This window comes from Anoplopoma fimbria, chromosome 9 (assembly GCF_027596085.1).
Source record: "Anoplopoma fimbria isolate UVic2021 breed Golden Eagle Sablefish chromosome 9, Afim_UVic_2022, whole genome shotgun sequence".
In the NCBI taxonomy this organism is placed as follows: Eukaryota; Metazoa; Chordata; class Actinopteri; order Perciformes; family Anoplopomatidae; genus Anoplopoma; species Anoplopoma fimbria.
The window spans coordinates 6,098,235-6,118,232 of record NC_072457.1 but is presented as its reverse complement, the minus strand read 5'-3'; the positions used below and the strand labels follow the sequence as shown (position 1 = coordinate 6,118,232).

The window sequence follows — 19,998 nt, the reverse complement described above, 5'->3', positions numbered from 1 at the left end:
AAAATGTACCATAAAACTGAGTCAAATAGTTTAAAATGTATACAAAAACTGAGCATTTGAAGTAATGTAGTTTTTATTCAGGGCTATTCGATTCCATATTGTGTTACATTGTGAAGGTGTTTTCATTTTTCTGGTCATTCATTTTAATGTGTGTGATGTCTTTCACCCTGCAGGGATTCATGGTAGATGTGGGTCGGCAGAGGACTACAAGATTTATCAGCCACAAGTGTGTATTTATAAACGAGTGCAGATTTCTTAGTTCTCATATTTAACTCCACATCATATTAAATACTGTTGTTCCGCTCACCTCTCTTCACAGGTGTGTCGGTGTGAGTAATCAACTCCAAATGGTTGCTAAGGAGCAGGAACGGAAGAAGCTTCTGTACTCCGCACCGCAGACATCAGACGCTGAACCGCCCTCCCCTAAAACACCGCCAAGCTCTAAGTCCACGGCGAAGGAAAAAACCAAACCCTGTTCAGCAAAGAAGATTAAGAAAGAAGGCGGAGGAGGAAGCGAGGATGCAGAGGAGGCTGGGCAGACGTGTGGTGATGGAGAAGACGATAAAGCAGATGAAGGATTGGATGGAGAGGGAAGTGAAGCAGGAAGAAAGTCGGGAGCTAAAAAAAAGACTGCAGGAGGGAAAAACAGCGGGACAACTGATGAGACACAACCGGAGATCCCCGTCGTACAAACTACACCGGCTGAATGTGAGTACTCATTAAACCTTTCACAACAGATAAAACGGCCAAATAACAGGAAGCCGAAATTCACATTATAACTGCGAAATGTGACAACAACAATATTGGTTTAATAGAGCGCTTCATGTTGTCTCACTTCTTAATTTTCTGTCATCACTCAGGTGAAACTCCAGCCAGCAGCGAATGCACGACCATCACGACACCTGACTCAGAGTCCACTCCCAGAACAGGTAAGTACAGAAATGGGTCTAAACACACTTTACTTCATCTACACTCCAGCAACAGTCAAACATTGAAGGAAAGATTATGTTTTTATTTTGTTTTCTGTCTCGCTGTCCACAGTAGAAACAATGCTACTGAAGAATAGCAAATTTTAAACTTGCAGTAACAATTTATTTTGACACGGAAAGAGTACGTAAAGACTAGCGATGCATTCATTTCAATTTTCTGAGCTGATTATGTCTCACCTGCCGATTCCAATTTTTTGGTATATAATATAATAATATAATTGAAAGCTTTCACAAATAGTTTTGTAACTATTCTTGAATGGAAAATGTAATGGTATGTTAATAATAAAACAGATCTATTAAATAACATTTTCTTCAAAACTGCATCAGGTTACAAGACTTTTTCTCACTCAAATAAATCTAAAGATAAAATAGTGGACTGAGCATATTGACATAATTAGATCTTTGTAGCAGTGTTAGATGTTGTCATTTCTTCAGAATAAAAGTATTTTTCCATGATGGATGTATGTTATATGTGTGTTTACTTTTTGAGCTGTTCAAACATAAACAATTCAAACTGTCTCTTCTGTCAGAACCAGCTGGAGTTGAGGAGGAAGAATCCAACTCCAGTCCTGCCAGCCCCTTACCTGAGAGTGAGGAGTTGAATGAATCCGATAACCCAGTGGACAACAACATCGAGGTTGTTCAAGATGTTTGGAAGCTGCAGGTCAGTGTCATGGATTGATTCTAGTATTTGTTTGTTTTTTCTCTCACAGTTTTGTTCCAGCAGTTTGAGATCAGTAGATGAGTTTTAGAAATGAAACCGTTTGATCCTCTTCCTTTCAGATCCCGGCTCGTAATAAAGCCAGAAGGTCTTGGGCGAGGTCTCATGAGACGTACCGCCTGTTGAGGAGGAGGAACCTGATCATTGAGGCGGTCCGCAACTTCAGAATCATCGAGGGTCTTTTCCCGTCAGTTTGTTTTAAATGCTATCATTTAAACCGATAGTTTGGATGTTTGGGGGTTATATGAGGTTCTTATTCATAGTCGGTGTGTTATCTACAGTAGATGACAGTTCCGCTGCTCTCAATTTTGGAGAAACAGACAGTCAGTAAAACAGCAAAACATATTTCAGCCACCTAAAAGAAAAGCTACCCTAAAAAAGTTTAGGCTACACTTAGATTATGTTTATCTTGATTTATCTTGCCATCAGACAGCAATATCTGTGGGTAACTGAAGCTGGTATCTATGATTTTTTTTCAAAGCCACAAGACTCCTTTGATAAAAACAGTAATTTTCCCTTGCAGAACATGGGAGTTGCTGGTCTACCCCCTGCCTCGATCAGTTCATTTGTTTGTGTTGTTGAGTGACTTTGTTGTTTTAAAGGGTTTCTTTGGATTTACTGAAGTCACACAATACACAAACAAAGTAACCCATCACGGCAGCGGTAGATCAGACACTTCTGTAGTCTGCGAGGTAAAACTACTGGGTTTTTTTTTCAATTTAACTTGATTGGCTTTGAGGAGAACATAGATGGATAAAACTGCATCAGGTCCCCGTTGGAAACTCTGACTATGGATTAGTACCTCATACAACCCCACTCTAATACATATGGACTATCCCTTTAATTTCAAAGCATTTTATTGCACGGTAAGAGGGAAGAAAAAAATCTCATCGTGCTGTCTTTCTCCAGGCTACAAAAGATAATCAATGACGAAGAGAAGCAGGATGGAATCAGCTCAAAGTGTTGCAAGAAGACTATTTTACGTCTGGTAGACAGTCTGTCTAAAGAAGGCTTACTTAAGGTTTACAAGACGACCATCATACAGGACGGGATCACCAAGAAGGTAAATGCACTCATCACACCTTGATGGTTACTTATATTTTCAAGCTTGTTGTCATTTGGCTGATGTTTTCTCTTTAATTGGATCTCCTGCCTAAATAACACTACTGACCATTACATACTTTATAGTGAAGGCCTCTTTTGGTTGTTTATCAAATTACAGTTATTTAGTCATCAAGCTGATTTGACATTGAAACTTTTTTTCAAGCAGTTAGAGTAATTGTTTTGCACTTATGTCTGAAACATTTGGTGTTTGACTAACTCAGAAAAAGAAAACAAATAATAAGAATACATGTAAGAACAAGCCTCAAATGCATGTGTGTGTAGTTTATTCATATTTAGAGAGAGAGAGAGAGAGAATTTTTGGTACAAAGTATGTTAAAATTGTAATATATCAAAGAAATCATAAATAACTCTTTAACAGAATGCTATATGAATAAACTCTGACTTGATCTGGCGAATAAGTTTAAGAAATGTTACCGCACTATAAATGAGTGATGGTACAACTTCAACTGTTTATGCTAAGTCTACTCATTCACTCACTTATTAACGCATTTACTAAGACTACAAATCATCAAAGATGCAGCACATACAACACTTAATAAAGGCACACCAAAATAACAAATGTACAAACTAGAAAAAGAGGCCAACTTAAACCTCCTCTCTCTGTCGGTTCTTCTTCTTGCAGGTCGAGATGGTCGTTCATCCGTCCATTCAGCCCAACGATAAGATAGTGAGCCGACTTATTGAACAGATCCGCTTCAAAATCTCCAGCTCTTACACAGCTGTACGGTGAGCACAAACCAAATACCCTAAAATACGTCATTGAGATATAGTGTACGTCTCCCACTGTGTGATTCCTTTGACTGTACTTCATTTTGTCGGTTTCTCAGTCTAAATGTTCTGCCTACTCAATCCTGACTCACAAGAACTTGTCTTGTATCTTGTCTTGTATCTTGTCTTGTATCGTGTCTTGTATCGTATCGTGTCTTGTATCTTGTCTTGTATCTTGTCTTGTATCTTGTCTTGTATCTTGTCTTGTATCGTGTCTTGTGTCTTGTCTTGTATCTTGTCTTGTATCGTGTCTTGTATCTTGTCTTGTATCTTGTTTCATTATCAGTCTATCTTTTGTCATTTTTCAGAAGAGAGGAGGAGAAAGCCAGAGATCAAGGCAGAGGGTCTGATGATGCACCCGGCGGCTTGTCTAAAGACTCCAAGAAAGACAAGAACAACGAAGCCGACGATTTCAAGCCCACAACAGGTTCTGTTTCACGGCAGATTAGAAGAGCAGCAAAATGGGAGGAGATACTTTGGGTCAGAAAAAAATACTGTTTCTACAAATTCAGGGCCAGTTAAAGAGAACTTTTGATTTCACAGTTGGGTAAATACTTTTCGATTCTGCAACTTCACCCACTTTGCTGCTCTACTTAAATTGTCCGTATATATGCAAGGCTTGTAATTTCATCATTTCAGCGGCCATGCCACTTTTCCTTTGGTGTGGTTAATCCTTTGAGGGCACAAATGCCAGGCCATAACATTAAATAATGATTTTATAATAAAAAATATTTAATGATTAAGGATTATACAATTTTTAATATCATTTAAATATCAGTGGAATAAATAAATAAAAAAAGGCAGGTCATTTCACAAAATAATTAATTGGTATTTACAAATCACCAATATTTTTTTAGTTGTTAATTGTTGTTTTTCTGTAGCCCAGTACACATTTACAGTTAATACCAAACTATAGTGAAACTATTGTTTATAAATAGCCTGGTTTTCCAATGGGCTCATACCACGCTCGAAATCTAACCCACCTCTGGTAATGTGCGCAGCATTAAACCGGATGAATCTCACCAAAAGACATTGGTGTCCTAAAAAACGTATTAACAGGAAAAAAGGGAGAGGAGAAGTTCATGCCCTGTATATGCACTGAAATGATATCCTCAAGATACGATTCAGTTTCCTCTAAATCTTTGTCAGCTATTCATTGCTTTATTCTTTGTCTTCTTTCCGTCTCTGTTTTTATAGTTCGGGGGTTGGGGAAGACCTTTGGCTTCCAGCCTAAGATGCATCGTCTGCGTCTCGTTCATAACTTCCTGTGGTACCTGATTTACGGTCACCCGGGCGGACTCGACTGCAAGTCCACCACTCAAACTCCAGCAGACACAAAGTGCTCTGACCCTGAAGCCAAACAACCGAAAGAGTCCACAAACAAAAACGGACAAACGGAGCCGTCTGAAAAAGCCGCCTCTGGCTCTGCGGACCAACAAACGGCAGATTCCACTTCGACTAACTTAGATGTGGTGTCGTCATCCGGTGATGAAGGGGAGGAGGTGAGGGATAAAACACCACCTGCACATCTTCAGTCTGACTTGAAAGGTGAGAGAGCATCACGTGTGAGAAGTCTCCTGTAGCAAAACCTTTGGACCTATTTTGAGAGAGAGACCATTTTCTTATAATGGTTTCTTTGAGTTCGGCATTCTGTTATTTATCATAACTGGACTTAAATGTACATACGCATATGATTATTTTTTTTAATGATATTCTCCCCGTCTGATAGTGTATGCCGATGAAGACTCCTGGAAGAGATTCATGCCTCCTGTCCGAGTACACAAGGAGTTCGGCAGCGGCTGGGCGATGGTCGGCGACCTGCTGCTCTGCCTTCCTCTCTCCATCTTCATTCAGGTCATACAGATCAATTATAAGGTGAGACAACTAAACTTATTTAGTTTTTTTAAAAGGATGTTGTAAGAAGTCGACAGATAGTGGAATTTTTAAAGGCCAATACAATAATGATAGTGTGGAAAAGGAAAACGATGATCAAAGTTATTAATAAATAAATCTGGAACTGGACATAAAACTAAATGTAAAAAAATCAGATGATGGCATTTTTTTTTAAATAGAGAAGTGAAAGTGAATTACCTCAATATCGCTGCAAAGTCTGTCTGTGTTTATGACGAGCTTTACTACTTTTGCATATGCTGTTTTTAAAAAAACAATGTTGAATTTATTCATTTGTAAAAGAATATCCCTGAAATGTGATTTGATTTATTACATTGTAAAATTAGGCCAGGATTACTTCTGTTGCGATCCCCGTTTATTTGTTCCATGCCACTCTTACTAACCAATAATAATGGTGCATGATCCCGGATTGAAGAGGATCCGAAAGTGTGTGATTTTATTTAAATAAATGGATAGTTAAGTGGCTTATTGGGAAGAGATAACGCCAAAATAACAGTTGAATGATTTATTTCCCTCCCTGTCTGCCTGTCTTGTATCAAGGACCAAGAGCTGGTAGTTATGCTGTGTTATATATTCGAGAGAAAATTTTAGAGAAAATAAATGAATAGAAAAAGGGTCAGATATGACATGAATACCACTTGTCTGCTTGCCGGAAAATTAGATGTTCAGTTCAGATTTTTTTATAGGCTATAATGTACATTTTTTGTTAAATTTTAAGATTTGTTATTTCTCTAACAGACGTGTGTTGATTCAACTCAGTGTGTGAATTGTATTGATTTATACTCAGAGGTGATTCTAATATTACATCTACCCTTTTATATAAATGGGGTGGACAAAGTAATAAGTGGTGCTAATAAACTGAATGTACAGCTTGCAGCACATAAAGAAAGACACATGCAGAAAATAAAAACACACCTTGGCTGACTTGTGTCCACAGGTGGATGGACTGGAGGAATATCTCAACGACCCCGTGAAGCAACACCATCTCATTAAAGCGCTGCCCGCCAAAATGAAAAGACAGCTGCTTTACAGACGGTGACTTTCTTTCTTTCTCTCTTGCTTTTTCTGTAAAGCATCATAACTGTTAATTCTAAATGGAGTCTAACACCGTTTGTGGGTTTGTCTGTTTCAGGAGATACATCTTCTCATTTCATGAGAACCTGCAGAAGTTGGTCTACATGGGTCTGCTGCAGTTTGGTCCTGTGGAGAAGTTCAAGGAGAAAGACCAGGTACACAGAAACAAGTCAGCGATACAAAAACACCACACAGAAAGGAAAGGGGTTTGGTGTTGAAGTAGTGAATGCACAACATGCACATTCTAACTTTTTGAAGTATTAAAGCATGTATGTTTTCTTCCCATTTTATAACAAAACCTATGTAGAGCAGCTATACAAAAATTCAAGTAAACGGAATTTGGGCAAAGTTTTAAATTTAATCTTTTTTTCAAGTAATTTACGGAATCAATAGCAATGTTTCAATTCACATATTTTAATGCACATTTTAAAGTATAACATTAGAAAAGTTGATTGGGAACAAATTAATTTGATAAAGCTTTCTTAATTGCGCAAAATTGTTAAGTGGGCTATGGAATTTTCTTTTCTGAATCTGTTCCGAGTACATTTAATGCATAATTGATCTGCTGTTTCTGCCATAAATGTCTTTCTGGATACATATTTTAATATTCTCTTTGTCTTCGGACAACATGAAATATGGCCAATATTAGCAGACATGAAAGAATAATTATAACTTATCCCAAACCAGTTGATGGAAACGCACCTAAATCCTTTTTTTTTGCAACATATCAAAAGTCTGCTTAAAATTGCTTGACAAATTGCTTATTTCAACCTCATGTTCTTAAATTCTCTCTGCTCAGTAAAAATAATGTGTAAATTTGTAAATAAAGACTGAGATTTACAGTTTATAAGTAAAAATCTAATCTATAGCTGCTTCACCACGAACACAGTGGCTATCAGTATCTGTTGATTTAGATATGAATGAAATGGGATAATTTATTGCATTTGTTTTAAATAAAGCATCAATGTTACATCATGAAATAGTGCTTCTTTGCTTGTTCAAAATTAAGTAAATTCTCTTTTCATGTGTCACACATATTAATCTCCACATCTGCTCTAATCCAGGTGTTTGTGTACCTGAAGCTAAATGCGGCCATTGTCGACACCACCAGCGCTGAGCCTCACTACTGGCTGGTCACTGAGTCACCTGACAAACCATTTGAGAGGCGCCAGTACACATTTAACACCGCCGAAGACGTAGAGAACTACTGGTTTGACCTGATGTGTGTCTGCCTCAACACACCACTGGGTACATGCACACACTCACGCATGAAAGCAGAATCAATCCGAGCACTGGCAACCACATGGAGATGTATCATTTTCACTTTATAAAATGTGCCCGTCTCTCTTTGTTTGCATTTTGTAGGTGTAATCCGCAGCAAGAGAAACACAGATGAAGAAACAACTCCTTCCTTTGTGCATGAACGCAACGTGTTTGTGGGACTGGCATACCTGCTAAAGTAAGTGGAGTATAATCTATATGTAAAATAATAATAATAGTAACGTTACCATAACACAACATGAAGCAAAACACATTGATAACTTACTCTAATTCTACATTTGTATCTTGCTCTAATATCGACAATGTTGTAGCTGTTCATGAAAGAGCAAACTCTTCCTTGTGTTGTATGAGATGATCACCTCAAAAACTGAAATTTTAACTGTAGTGTAAATTCAGTTAATTCCCGGTGTGAAGCACAGATGTGTAATTGTATCACACACACACACACACACACACACACACACACACACACACACACACACACACACACACACACACACACACACACACACACACACACACACAGGGGCTGTCGTGAGGTGTCTGACGACTGGGCGATACCAGGAGACTGTAAAGGGGCCGGAGGTCTGCACTCTGAATTCTTTGGTCATCTTAAACGCAACTGGCTGTGGACCAATCACCTTCTCTATGTCAAAACGGTAGGTAACAGTGTGCAGAGTCTAAAACTACAGAATATAGAATGTGGCCTCAAGTTTGTGCAAATCTATCTTTTTTTTCCTTTTCTTTTTTAGACACGGGGTGGTTTGGAGGCGAAGGAGAATAAAATCAGACTGAAGAGCCTCTTGAGTAAAAATGCTCTCAGGATTGCACTTAAAGCTGGTGAGTATTTTCTTGAAACAAAATTAACTTCTTTCTTTCAAGAACATCCTGTGTCGAATCATGACTTGCTTTAATTCAAACACAAACAGGTGAAAGGATTAGAGTATATATATATATTTTTATTTTTATTTTTTATTTTTTTTCTCACCCCATGACTCATGCAATGGATACGCTCTCATTTAAATCTCAGCAGATGTCTGCATCGACTTTGTGCAGATTAGCGTCTTAGCTGCATCTCTCAATCATAAACATGAAATGTTTTTTTACACGTCAAATCATTTTTATCCTTTTCAAATATGCATTTGTTGACGTTTTTAAAAAAAAAATACAAGCACAAGGTTGATGCCCTATCAAACAATACTACTTTACTATACTTTTGAGCTGCAACTTTGCTGCTCGATGCTTTGAAATGTTTGGATCAGATGGAACCGGTATAGACAGACACTTCAGGGTCGTGTGAACTCTGACGTGACGTTTGCGGTCTAGACACGGGGGTCTAGACCGCCAAGTCGGTTTTCAGGTTTTACCATTTGACGTGGTAAAAATCAGATTTCCTTGAAAAACTTTGCATTCACAGTGCTCTTACTCATCAATAAAATAATGTTTATATACTGTGTGTAACAGGAGGATCTACTACACCTCGCTATGTGACGGCCAAGAGACCCATAATAACAGAAACTGTGGAGGTATGAGTTCAATTGATTCTATTTTATTATTGTTTTATTATCTTTATACACAAAAATGATTGTAGTCCTGTAAAAGATCCCTCAGGAAGGTTATAATGTTCAGATATTGTGGAAACTGTTTTAGAGGTGTTGATTCAACTAAGTGATCCTTTTGGAGGATGTAGTTTGAGGTGCTGTTAAACAAACCTCATTGATATGAATGGGATGGACAGAATAATAGAAATGACCCGTCTCAGAAAAGTGTCAGTATGTGAGATTGATAAACTAGACTGATAAATCTAGTTTAAACTTAGGTGTTTGTGATGTTTTTTTAACCAGGTGGGTATTGAGCCTGCTTCCAGAAACCAGCGGGTGGTCGGAGGAAAGAAACAGAAGAGGAAGAGAAGTAAAAAAGAGGTTGTCAAGGCCCCACGCAAGAAGAAGAAGGGTACAATATGAGCATTAAAAATGGACTGAAGATGGACAGATTACAGATTGTGTGCCTGTCTGATTGTCTGTTATTTTATTTTCCTTAAAAGAGCCCAAGAAACGCACCCCTGCCCACGACGAGGCCGACCACCGAGCTTTAAAGATGATGACCAGACAGAGGGTCTACTGGTCTGTACAGGAGGACTCACTGATGATGCTCTGCAGTGTGGCCACACACCTGCTCAACAGCAAAGTACGCACACACAGTTCCAAACCTTTTGGCTTGAGACCCCTTCAAACTAATAATTCCTTCTTTTAACGGCCTCTTTGCCAATTGCATAGGCTTTTGTCTACTGGTTATGGGCAATTAGAGCAATTTTATTTGAATACATTTTAGAGGTAAAGTTATGCTGTAGTTTAAAATTGGCAAAAGCAAACGTATTATTTTCCTTCTTCCTATCCTCATAAGTAAATCTTAGGGGTCACAAGATGATTAAATCAATTTGAAAGAAAAAACGATATTTGCTACACAGTTTTTTTGTTGTTAAATATTGGATGATTTATCTCTTCTGGCCTCTGACAAATTCAGCAACAAGGGATTAATTGTAGCCACTGATATGTTTTCAAAGGCGGCAAGCCAAACAGGATGGGAACCACTAATCAAAACAACATCACGTCTTTGTCAGCCTAGTTTCCCGTTTTGTGACATTGCATTTGTCACCTGTTTATTTACCTTAAAACGTCCAAAACCCAATATTTTTCCAATAACAATGTATCAAATAACAATGTTTAAACAACGCAAAAAGGGGTCACCCATAGTGAATCTGCCGCTTCCCAAAAAATGGAACATGAACAAAACAGTTAAAAGTTATGATCAGTTGTTTGTTCTTGTTTGGATCAAAATATTTAAATGTATTGTAACTGTGTTGCAGCTTAAAAGGCCCTACGTACCTTACTGTGTGGTGAGAGACCTGCTCCACGCCGAGTTCGAGATATCGATGGATAAAACATCCGTTGCTGTCGGGCGCCGCACCCGATACATCCTCAAAAATCCTCAGACACTTCTGAACTACAGGTTGGTACTAATGATGAGAACACACATTTAATAAACACATATACCTGCAGTTTTATTGATCAGCTGTGTGTTTCCAGGATCTGTCTGGCCGAGGTGTACCAGGACAAACCTCTGATGAAACTGTTGGAGTCGAAGAAACCTGCTGATCCAAACAATCCAGATGTGTGTTGCTTTTGTTTTGTTGTTGATATTGTCTCATATTGGTTTTTTTTTCCATGTCTTAAAGTCTCGAAGTTAACTTAAATATAATATTTTCTGCCTGTGTTGTTTCAGGATTGTGGTAAATCGTTCTCTGAGTATGCCAGGCTGCTCAGACAGAAGTTTAGCACTGTTCTTCTGAGCGCTCGAGCTGTGGTCATGCCTGACTCAAAACGTCAGCTCTTCTCACGGTAAGAAGACGAGGAGGTTTGATGTGCCGACTCTAAACCAGCAGCGATGACCAGAACAAGAAGCTGAGTGCAGGATGTAATGTAACGCTGTATCTGTGTGTTACAGGTTTAAGGTTTCGGCAATAGAGAGTAGAAGGCTGGTGTCATGGAAAGACACTCTCAACTGGTGAGGATTCAATAAGATTTTCTTCTACGTAATACATTTTAGTTGTTATGGTTGTAGTTGATTTGTTTGTTTGTTTGTTTTTCCATTGCAGCATTGATGACATTCATGGTATAGTGTTACATAACTTGATCCAGAGCACTCTGGCCATGACCAACTGTCAAATGAAGTCGTCCAGATCCTTTCAGGTACGGCCATCTTTGATTTACTTTCTCCTGTTCATTAAAGGTGCAGTTAGCAACTCTACACCTATTTTTGTCAATATCTACCGGCTGTCTGACTGGAAAATATTCAGGTGTTCATACCGGCCCTCATACACAACAAAAACAGTTCCTCATATGGTCACTTTCAACTGTATGGGGTGTACATTTTTATTTAACTAAACTTTATTTATTTTAAGGCTTAAAGTAAGGTATAATTGAGGGCGGGCGGCTTTGAGTGACAGGTATCACATGGGTCCACCTCAACTCCACCAACGACCCACCTCTGTTAACTAGGACGGATGGGCGCTTTTCCTCTGCAACGACGTCTTTATTTGCTGTAACTTCATTAAATTAAGTTAATTCTTAATTTTCTGCTAAAGTATATTTTACTCAACTATATCTTTAAATAGCAAATAGTTGATTGCTGCTGTATTAATCCTCTGAATTGAGTGCATAGCACTACAAAGTGATTCACATAGAAACACAGACTTAAAAAGTGTGAAACCACCATCAAATAGAAATAAATAAGAAATTACACCAAAAAAATCTACACATATGGGTCTTAAACTGCTTCTTAAAGTTATCCATGTTTCCCTGTTTTCACTCTCCATTCATCAGACACTCTTAGCTACAAAACACAAACAAACATCTGATGATCCACCTGTCCTCTTTTTCTTAGACCTTCCACATGTACAGTAGGTATAACCAGGAGCTGCTGTGCCAAGTGTTCATCCAATGCAGGAAGAGGGGACTAGTGAACCGCCGTCGCATCAATCAACCGTTTGGGCCGAAGAAGAACCGAGCGCTGCCCATCCTGCCCATGTCCTACCAGCTGTCCCAGTCCTACTACAGGTACACAGCCGCATGAGGGAGGATTACTGTGAATACTCAGATTACTTGTACTAGTATACATCATCTCTTTTACAAAACATACCAAGATGTATAATTGTAGCTGGCAAAAGACTGCTGTGCCATTATTTATTTTATATGTTTTGATATATTTGTAATTTAGGGGTTAAGAAAAGTCATATTCTACGCAGTCAGTTATTTAGTAACTATTACTTATAGGTGAGCAAGTATATGCTTACATTTCTTGTACAGTGCAGTACAATCTCAATACAGTTTCATAGTTAAACTCCGTCGTTTATTTTCTAACATTGATACAAACCTGACTATGGAGGATGTTAGCTGCCAAAATGAATACATCAATATGTCATTAATTGATATTTCTGTTTTAATTTGCTTCTTTATTTTTATTTTTTTATTAATTCTTCTACTTTCCTATTTATTATACCCATTTTGTTTTTTCTTTATAATTTTTCCAATTAGAATATTTTTAATTTAATTTTTAAAATATTTATATTCATTTTTATATTTATTTATGCATTATTCACCATCATGTTTTGTCCTTGGCATGTAGAAAAACACATTGCTGTTGTTAAGATGAGTTGGAAACTCATACATGAATAACCTAAAGGAACGTTTTAGCTTCTGATGTCATTACTGAGTTTAGTTTCTTGTGATTATTTGGTGAAAAGGCCATCTTAAACCATTTTAAGTCTTAATATTTAAATTGTTGCCACACTATCTTTCTGTTTAATTGCAAAGCTCATTGACCACGCCCCTCCCACTACTTCCTGACAGGTGTTTCTCGTGGCGTTTTCCTCACCTGCTGTGCACTGATTCCTTCCGCTTCCTGAGGAGTCTAATGAACAACGGGAAGGGAGACGACAGACCCTTTATCGAGTTCTACCATGAAACCGAGGTCCGGTCCGAGAACGGCGAGGAAATCATGGAGAAAAGAGCGGGGTCAGAGAAGAAAAAAAGACAAAACAAAAGGAAGGAAGATGGAGGAAAACCAGTGAGTGAACCAGAGCTACAACCAGACACCGCAAACAGTGACTCCACTAAGGCAGTAGAGAACAAACAAAGTCAAACCGAAGGAGGGGAGAAGTGGATGGAGGTGAAAGACGAGGAAACGGAGGCGGTGAACCAAGAAGATGAACAGAAAACCCCAGAAGATTGCCCCACAGCTGGTTCTGGTGAAGGTCAAGCCATCGGAGAGCAGACGGACGATCATCCGCCCAAAGAAGACCCTCCTCAGGCTTCAGAGGAGACTCCAGATTTGTCGGACATGCTGCGTTTCTGCATGGAGTCTCCAGGTGGAGCCTGTGTGGTGTCTCTCAGCCTGATGTCTCTGGGCCTGCTGAGTGTCTACATGTCCATACCCAAACAGATGGTGGTGGTGGACAGCAACCTGGTGGACAACGATGTAGTCAAGAAGTGAGTTAAAAATCCATGTGCATCCATCGCTGCATATCATCTCTAACAAAACATAAAAGGCCAAAATGTATCATTGTAGCTTGCAAAAGACTGCTGTTCCATTAGTTATTTCATATGTTTTGATATATTTGTAACTATGGGATTTAGAAAAGTCATATTCTACGCAGTCGATTATTTAGTAACTATTACTTATAGAAGAACAGGTATATGTTTAATTTTCTTGTACACTGCAGAACCGTCTAAATACAGTTTCATAGTTAAAGACCTTCACAGCTATGAACTAATAAAAAATATTTTCAAAGCAACCAAGTACAGTCATGTTCTCAAAGCGCTTTATGCTCAGCAAAAACAATTCCTGTTTCTCCAAAATAAAAGCTCCCCCTTCTCCTACTACAGGATAACATGTACACTTTCATACAACAACTGAATATAGAGAAAACTAAAAAGAAATGTAAGCATACATGTGTATGAATGCATATTGATACATTGAACTTAAAAAGGCACTCCGGTTTCCACCACCTAATTGAAATACAGTTAAAGGCAGCCATTAAAATGAAATAGAGGAGCAGTTCAAGGCCTTTTTGTGACTGCAAGAGCTCTTCTAAGAACCTGGAGTAATGAGAGCCCCACAAATGACCATGTGAGACAATGAAAACACTTCAGTGACATCATCAGATCTTATTTAGCGAGACTGTAAATTAACTGACATAAACTACAGCTGTGCTCATTTACATATGAAGTCCTATGGAGGTTCCCGGATCTTCTCCTGATGCTGCACACAAACTCTGAGACTCACTTCCCCTCACATTTGCATACCAGACTCCTTGCATACCAAGACTGCTCCAAATCTTTTAAATTCGTTTGCTCACTTTAACTACAAAAACTGCATCTTGTTTTTACACTCGGAGCGATGCTCTATTGTTTATCAGATGTTTTATTGTTGATTTCATTGATGTTTTATTACTGTTCTTATGTGTTGTAAGGTGACCTTTTTTGGGGTCATTGAATTAAATGTTTTATTATTGTTATTGTTAATTTGCGTCAAGCTTTATAAATGTCTCCTGAAGTGTTCGCTGGGACTGATCTACTAGCTAATGGAAAGTTTTCAAGTCTGACTTGTTAACACTGATAAAGATATAATAATGGTGAGGTAAACGTTTGTTTTTACTCAGCATGGCAGCTCTGGAAGAAGAGGACGATGATGACGATAATGCTGAAGAGTGTGACGGGAGAAAAAATTAGAAGTGAAGGCCCATCAAGCGTCTCACACCAACTACCTCATGATGCGCGGATACTGCGCTCCTGGAATAGGTAGAGCTTGAATTTCTTATGTTTTCTGCATATACTGTATATAGTGTACATTTATTTTTTTCCACGCTAGTGAAATCATTTTATCTTTGAATAGCAAATAGATCATTTGCACTGGATTAAACAAAGAGTACAAAAATAATTAAGCAACAATGACTTTTTGTGAAACAGTGCAAATGTTTAGTTTTCTTTTTCTCACAAGGACCGTAGCTGATGAAATGGTCAAACATAATAAACACTAATTCAATTAAATTATCTTTCTTTTCTTTAGTTCATTTAAAGTTCACAATCACATGTGTCTCAATACACTTTATGTTTGTAGAAAAAGACAATTGTTAAACATATTAAAACAACCCCAAACTTTCATAACGTAAATTTTACTTGACTTGGTAATCATATGAATATGTGTTGCCGCAGGTCGGCTTTGACTCTGTGTTTGTATGAAATGATTAGGTTCATTTAATATGCTGAATATTGCTTTATTTAGTTTATTTAGAGAATTAGAATTATTTATTTAATCCAGACACTACATTATTATTGTTATTTATCAAGCAAAAATGACCAAAAAATATTTTCTATAGCTCCTTATATGTGAAGATTTTTCTGTTTCGCTCTTTTTTAAATGTAACATTTTTGTGTTTAGGACTGTTGCTCAGATGAATAATTGATTATTTAAAAAGAATTAAAGATAGATTAGTTGATAAACAAAATAATAGTTAGCTGCAGCCCTATTCAGATTAATAAAATTGAGGTTTTGCTTTGTTTCTAGTCAAAATGCGTAACCTCACCACCAACGACAACATCGTGGTGGAGTCCTGTATCATGCATTTGCAGCTGCGCAACACACCTGCTCACCACCTGTTCAGTACGGAGAGTAAGTATCAACGCATGCAACACACGCATAGTAACACCGGTTCATCTGCAGAAAATAAATATTTCTTTCCTTTTTTTCTTGATTTTTAGGCTCCACACCACTGGATTTGACTAAATGTGGTCCGTCCCTGCTGCCCTCCGTCCTCACCTACTTCACCCGCTCCTCCACCTCGCCCTCAGCGGACAGTGTGAACGAGTGCGAGAGCCACTTGATTCAGCAAAGAGGATACACTCCTCAGGACATCGAAGCATGTGCTCACCTCAGGAGGAGCTTAGACGCAGCCGGTGAGAATGGCTTGGATGTACGTGACCTTTACCAGACTCACATGCACCTGGAGGAGCCACAGTCTGGATGCACCAGGAGCCTGCAGCAGTACATAGAGGTAAACATGTGTACTGCTGAATACCTGAATCAGAGTCTCTTGACATCTTTGTTTTAACATATGAAATATTATTATGCCTTGATAATATATCGTTTAAGTGAATAAAGAATGTTAAATGTGCATTAACTACAAAATAAAGCTCAGTTGCTGCACTCTCTGCTACAGAGAGACCGCTAAAACAAGAGCTGTATCAAGTGAAAGCTGGCTAAGCTTAAAGGGGCATCTCACTCCAAAATCCTAAATGCAATTGTTTCCCCTTAACTGTAATATATATAAATCTAGATTGTGTTGGTTTTATTTTAGTCCTCCTCGGCTAATTGGTAACATTAATTAGCAGTAATGAACGCAAAGCCTCTATGAATAGATGAACGGTTACTTCTGTGCGGTCCAAGTATGATCACTTCTGGCTCCAAAAAAACAAGATGGCCGCAGCCAAAATAGCTATGTCCATCTCTTTTACACAGACTAATCTCTTATGCTGACTTAATTTTGTAATTTGTAATTAAAATGAGCAAATTTGTTTTCTGACAAATGAGACAGTAGCCCCCTCCTTAGTTACTGTTGCTAAGCATGTCAAGCTTTCTGCCCTTAGGAAGGAAGCTGGCTTTGGCTTTTTGAGAATGCACTCGCTTACTACTCTTAAAAATCAAGCTAGTTAGCCGGACATGCTAACATATGCAGCTTACATTAGAGCAGATAAACACACTGTTTAATGCACTGCTAACACCTTTGCTAATTTTTTTGAATTTGGAAAGGCACTATTCTCTAAACTTTAAATATTTATTTTGCACATCACTTTGGCATGTTGACAAATCTAAAGCCTCGTTACAGTCAATCTTCTGCAACTGCAGGATTTAGTGAACAATCGTTTTTCCTAGTTTCTTCTCCCTCTATGTTTCCGCCCGATCTAATTTTTCCCTTTTTTGCTCCAGGACTTACAAGAAGAAGGCAAGGTGATAAAAGTCGGGGGTTTGGGCGCCCGTTGGGTGCTCACGCATCACGCCGATCCGTGGCTGCTAACTGTGAACGAAAAGCAGTGGTCCCAGTCACGTTTCTCATCCGAAAGACTCCCGTTCTTGGAGAAAGACCACAACATCCCCTTCATGCGGAAGAGAGCCAGGCGAGAAGTCCGACAGGAGCCCGAGGAACCGCCTGCAAAAATAATGACTTTGGATACACAGGAAGGCGAGGACAGACGGGACTTAGGGGGATCGCCGCCTGAAGCAACAAGAGAGGAACCGAATGAGGAAGAACAGCTGGAAAAGCAGAAGGAGAGGGCAGATGAGGGGAGTGGAGACAAATCGTTGAACCTGGAAGAGGAGGGAGGGAAGCTGACGCAGCCTGAAGAGGAAAGAGAGCAGGAGACGGTGGAACATGAGGGAAGACAGGAAGAAAAGAAACATTATGGAACCAGATCAAGAACCAAGAGTGTAGACGGTGAAAGAGAGGATGAAGCGTGCTCTCCACCAACAGGACCAGCTGGTGACGACAATAAGTAAGTGCAGACTATGACTTATTATCTAATGGTGGTTAATGCAGCATGTCCCTTTATTCTTGTGTTTCATCTCTGTCACCTCTAATCCACACAGTGAAAATGTGAGCTTCATCAGCCGGCCGTGGCGCATGGTGGACGGCAATCTGAACCGGCAGGTGTGTAAAGGCATGCTGGAGGCCATTCTGTACCACATCATGTTCAAGCCCGGACTCACGCAGCAGGCGCTGGTGGAACATTACAAAGACGTGTTGCAGCCGTTGGCGGTGCTCGACCTGGTGCAGGTAAACGAAAAAAAACACTTTGAATAATAAAAGAAGGCTGTTTACAAAATGCTTCAGCAAAAGCAAGACAATTAAACAAAAGAAAGCTTAGACAAACTAAGATAAGACTTTCACCCTGATAAAGATAAGAGTACAATAGATGAAACATTAAAAACAATCGATAGGATAAAACTAAACTAAGAAATCAAATTAAATAACAAGTGCAAATCAATCAAATTAATAACATAAATAAAATCAAATGAAATATCCATCCATCCATTTCCTTCCGCTTATCCGGAGCTGGGTCGCGGGGGCAGCAAGCTAAGGAGGGTCCTCCAGACGTCCTTCTCCCCAGCAACACTTTCCAGCTCCTCCTGGGGAACCCCGAGGCGTTCCCAGGCCAGACGAGATGTATAATCTCTCCAGCGTGTTCTGGGTCTACCCCGGGGCCTCTTAACCAGTTGGACGTGCCTGGAAAACCTCTAAAGGGAGGCGTCCAGGAGGCATCCTGATCAGATGCCCGAGCCACCTCAGCTGGCCCCTTTCGACGCGAAGGAGCAGCGGCTCTACTCCGAGCTCCCTCCGGATGTCTGAGCTCCTCACCCTATCTCTAAGGCTGAGCCCAGCCACCCTACGAAGGATTTCGGCTCATTCATTCTTTCGGTCACGCTTGTAAGCTCATGACCATAGGTGAGGGTTGGAACGATTTGCTTACGGCTCAGCTCCTTCTTCACCAAAACGTCCATCTCCCTGCACCGTCCATTTTTTACCCTCACTCGTGAATAAGATCTCGAGATACTTGAACTCCCTCGCTTGGGGCAGTGACTCACTCCCAACCCATAGGGTGCAATCCACCGTTTTCCGGAAGAGAACCATGGCCTCAGACTTGGAGGTACTGACTCTCATCCCGACCGCTTCACACTCGGCTGTGAACCGCCCCAGTGCGTGCTGAAGGTCACGTTCTGAAGAAGCCAACAGAACCACATCATCTGCAAAAAGCAGGGATGTCATTCTGAGGTCCCCAAACCGGAAACTCTCCTCCCCCCGGCTGCGCCTTGAAATCCTGTCCATGAAAATCACAAACAGGATTGGTGACAATGGGCAGCCCTGGTGGAGGCCAACACGCACTGGGAACAAGCTCGACTTTGTGCCGAGTATCCGGACACAGCTCTCACTTTGGTCATACAAGGACCGAATGGCTCATAGTAACGAACCAGGTACCCCATATTCCCGCAGTACCCCCCACAGGACTCCCCGAGGGACACGGTCGAAGGCCTTCTCCAAGTCCACAAAACACATGTAGACTGGATGAGCAAACTCCCATGCACCCTCCAACAGACCTGCAAGGGTAAAGAGTTGGTCCGCTGTTCCAGGTCCAGAACGGAATCCGCATTGCTCCTCCTGAATCTGAGGTTCGACAATCGGACAGAGCCTCCTTTCCAGCACCCTGGAGTAAACTTTCCCGGGGAGGCTGAGCAGTGTGATACCCCTATAATTGGAGCACACTCTCCGGTCCCCCTTTTGAAAATGGGAACCACCACCCCGGTCTGCCACTCCACAGGCACTGTACCCGACTTCCATGCGACAGTGAAGAGACGTGTCAACCAAGACAGCCCAACAATGTCAAGAGCCTTTAGCATCTCCGGTCGAATCTCATCCACTCCTGGTGCTTTGCCGCTGAAGAGCTTTTTAACTACCTCAACGACCTCCGCCAGGCATATGGACAAGTCTTCCCCTGAGTCTTTAGACTCTGCCTCTTCCAC

The 19,998-nt window shown here is 39.9% G+C and overlaps 1 protein-coding gene across 1 annotated transcript in view; it reads left to right on the top strand.

The window, feature by feature from the left end:
- The window catches only part of LOC129095717 (general transcription factor 3C polypeptide 1), a 41,234-nt gene that overhangs the window by 5,981 nt on the left and 15,255 nt on the right, over window positions 1-19,998 (top strand). Inside the window, 32 exon segments of the mRNA XM_054604275.1 lie at window positions 174-226; window positions 320-708; window positions 861-929; window positions 1,520-1,653; window positions 1,773-1,897; window positions 2,620-2,773; window positions 3,458-3,561; window positions 3,912-4,030; window positions 4,801-5,151; window positions 5,333-5,478; window positions 6,452-6,549; window positions 6,647-6,743; window positions 7,653-7,836; window positions 7,954-8,047; window positions 8,396-8,528; window positions 8,622-8,709; window positions 9,334-9,395; window positions 9,714-9,822; window positions 9,914-10,056; window positions 10,736-10,878; window positions 10,956-11,040; window positions 11,152-11,267; window positions 11,374-11,433; window positions 11,525-11,618; window positions 12,313-12,485; window positions 13,278-13,916; window positions 15,089-15,150; window positions 15,153-15,227; window positions 15,994-16,098; window positions 16,188-16,480; window positions 17,413-17,975; window positions 18,070-18,256. Coding sequence (XP_054460250.1) covers window positions 174-226; window positions 320-708; window positions 861-929; window positions 1,520-1,653; window positions 1,773-1,897; window positions 2,620-2,773; window positions 3,458-3,561; window positions 3,912-4,030; window positions 4,801-5,151; window positions 5,333-5,478; window positions 6,452-6,549; window positions 6,647-6,743; window positions 7,653-7,836; window positions 7,954-8,047; window positions 8,396-8,528; window positions 8,622-8,709; window positions 9,334-9,395; window positions 9,714-9,822; window positions 9,914-10,056; window positions 10,736-10,878; window positions 10,956-11,040; window positions 11,152-11,267; window positions 11,374-11,433; window positions 11,525-11,618; window positions 12,313-12,485; window positions 13,278-13,916; window positions 15,089-15,150; window positions 15,153-15,227; window positions 15,994-16,098; window positions 16,188-16,480; window positions 17,413-17,975; window positions 18,070-18,256 — 5,247 coding nt within the window.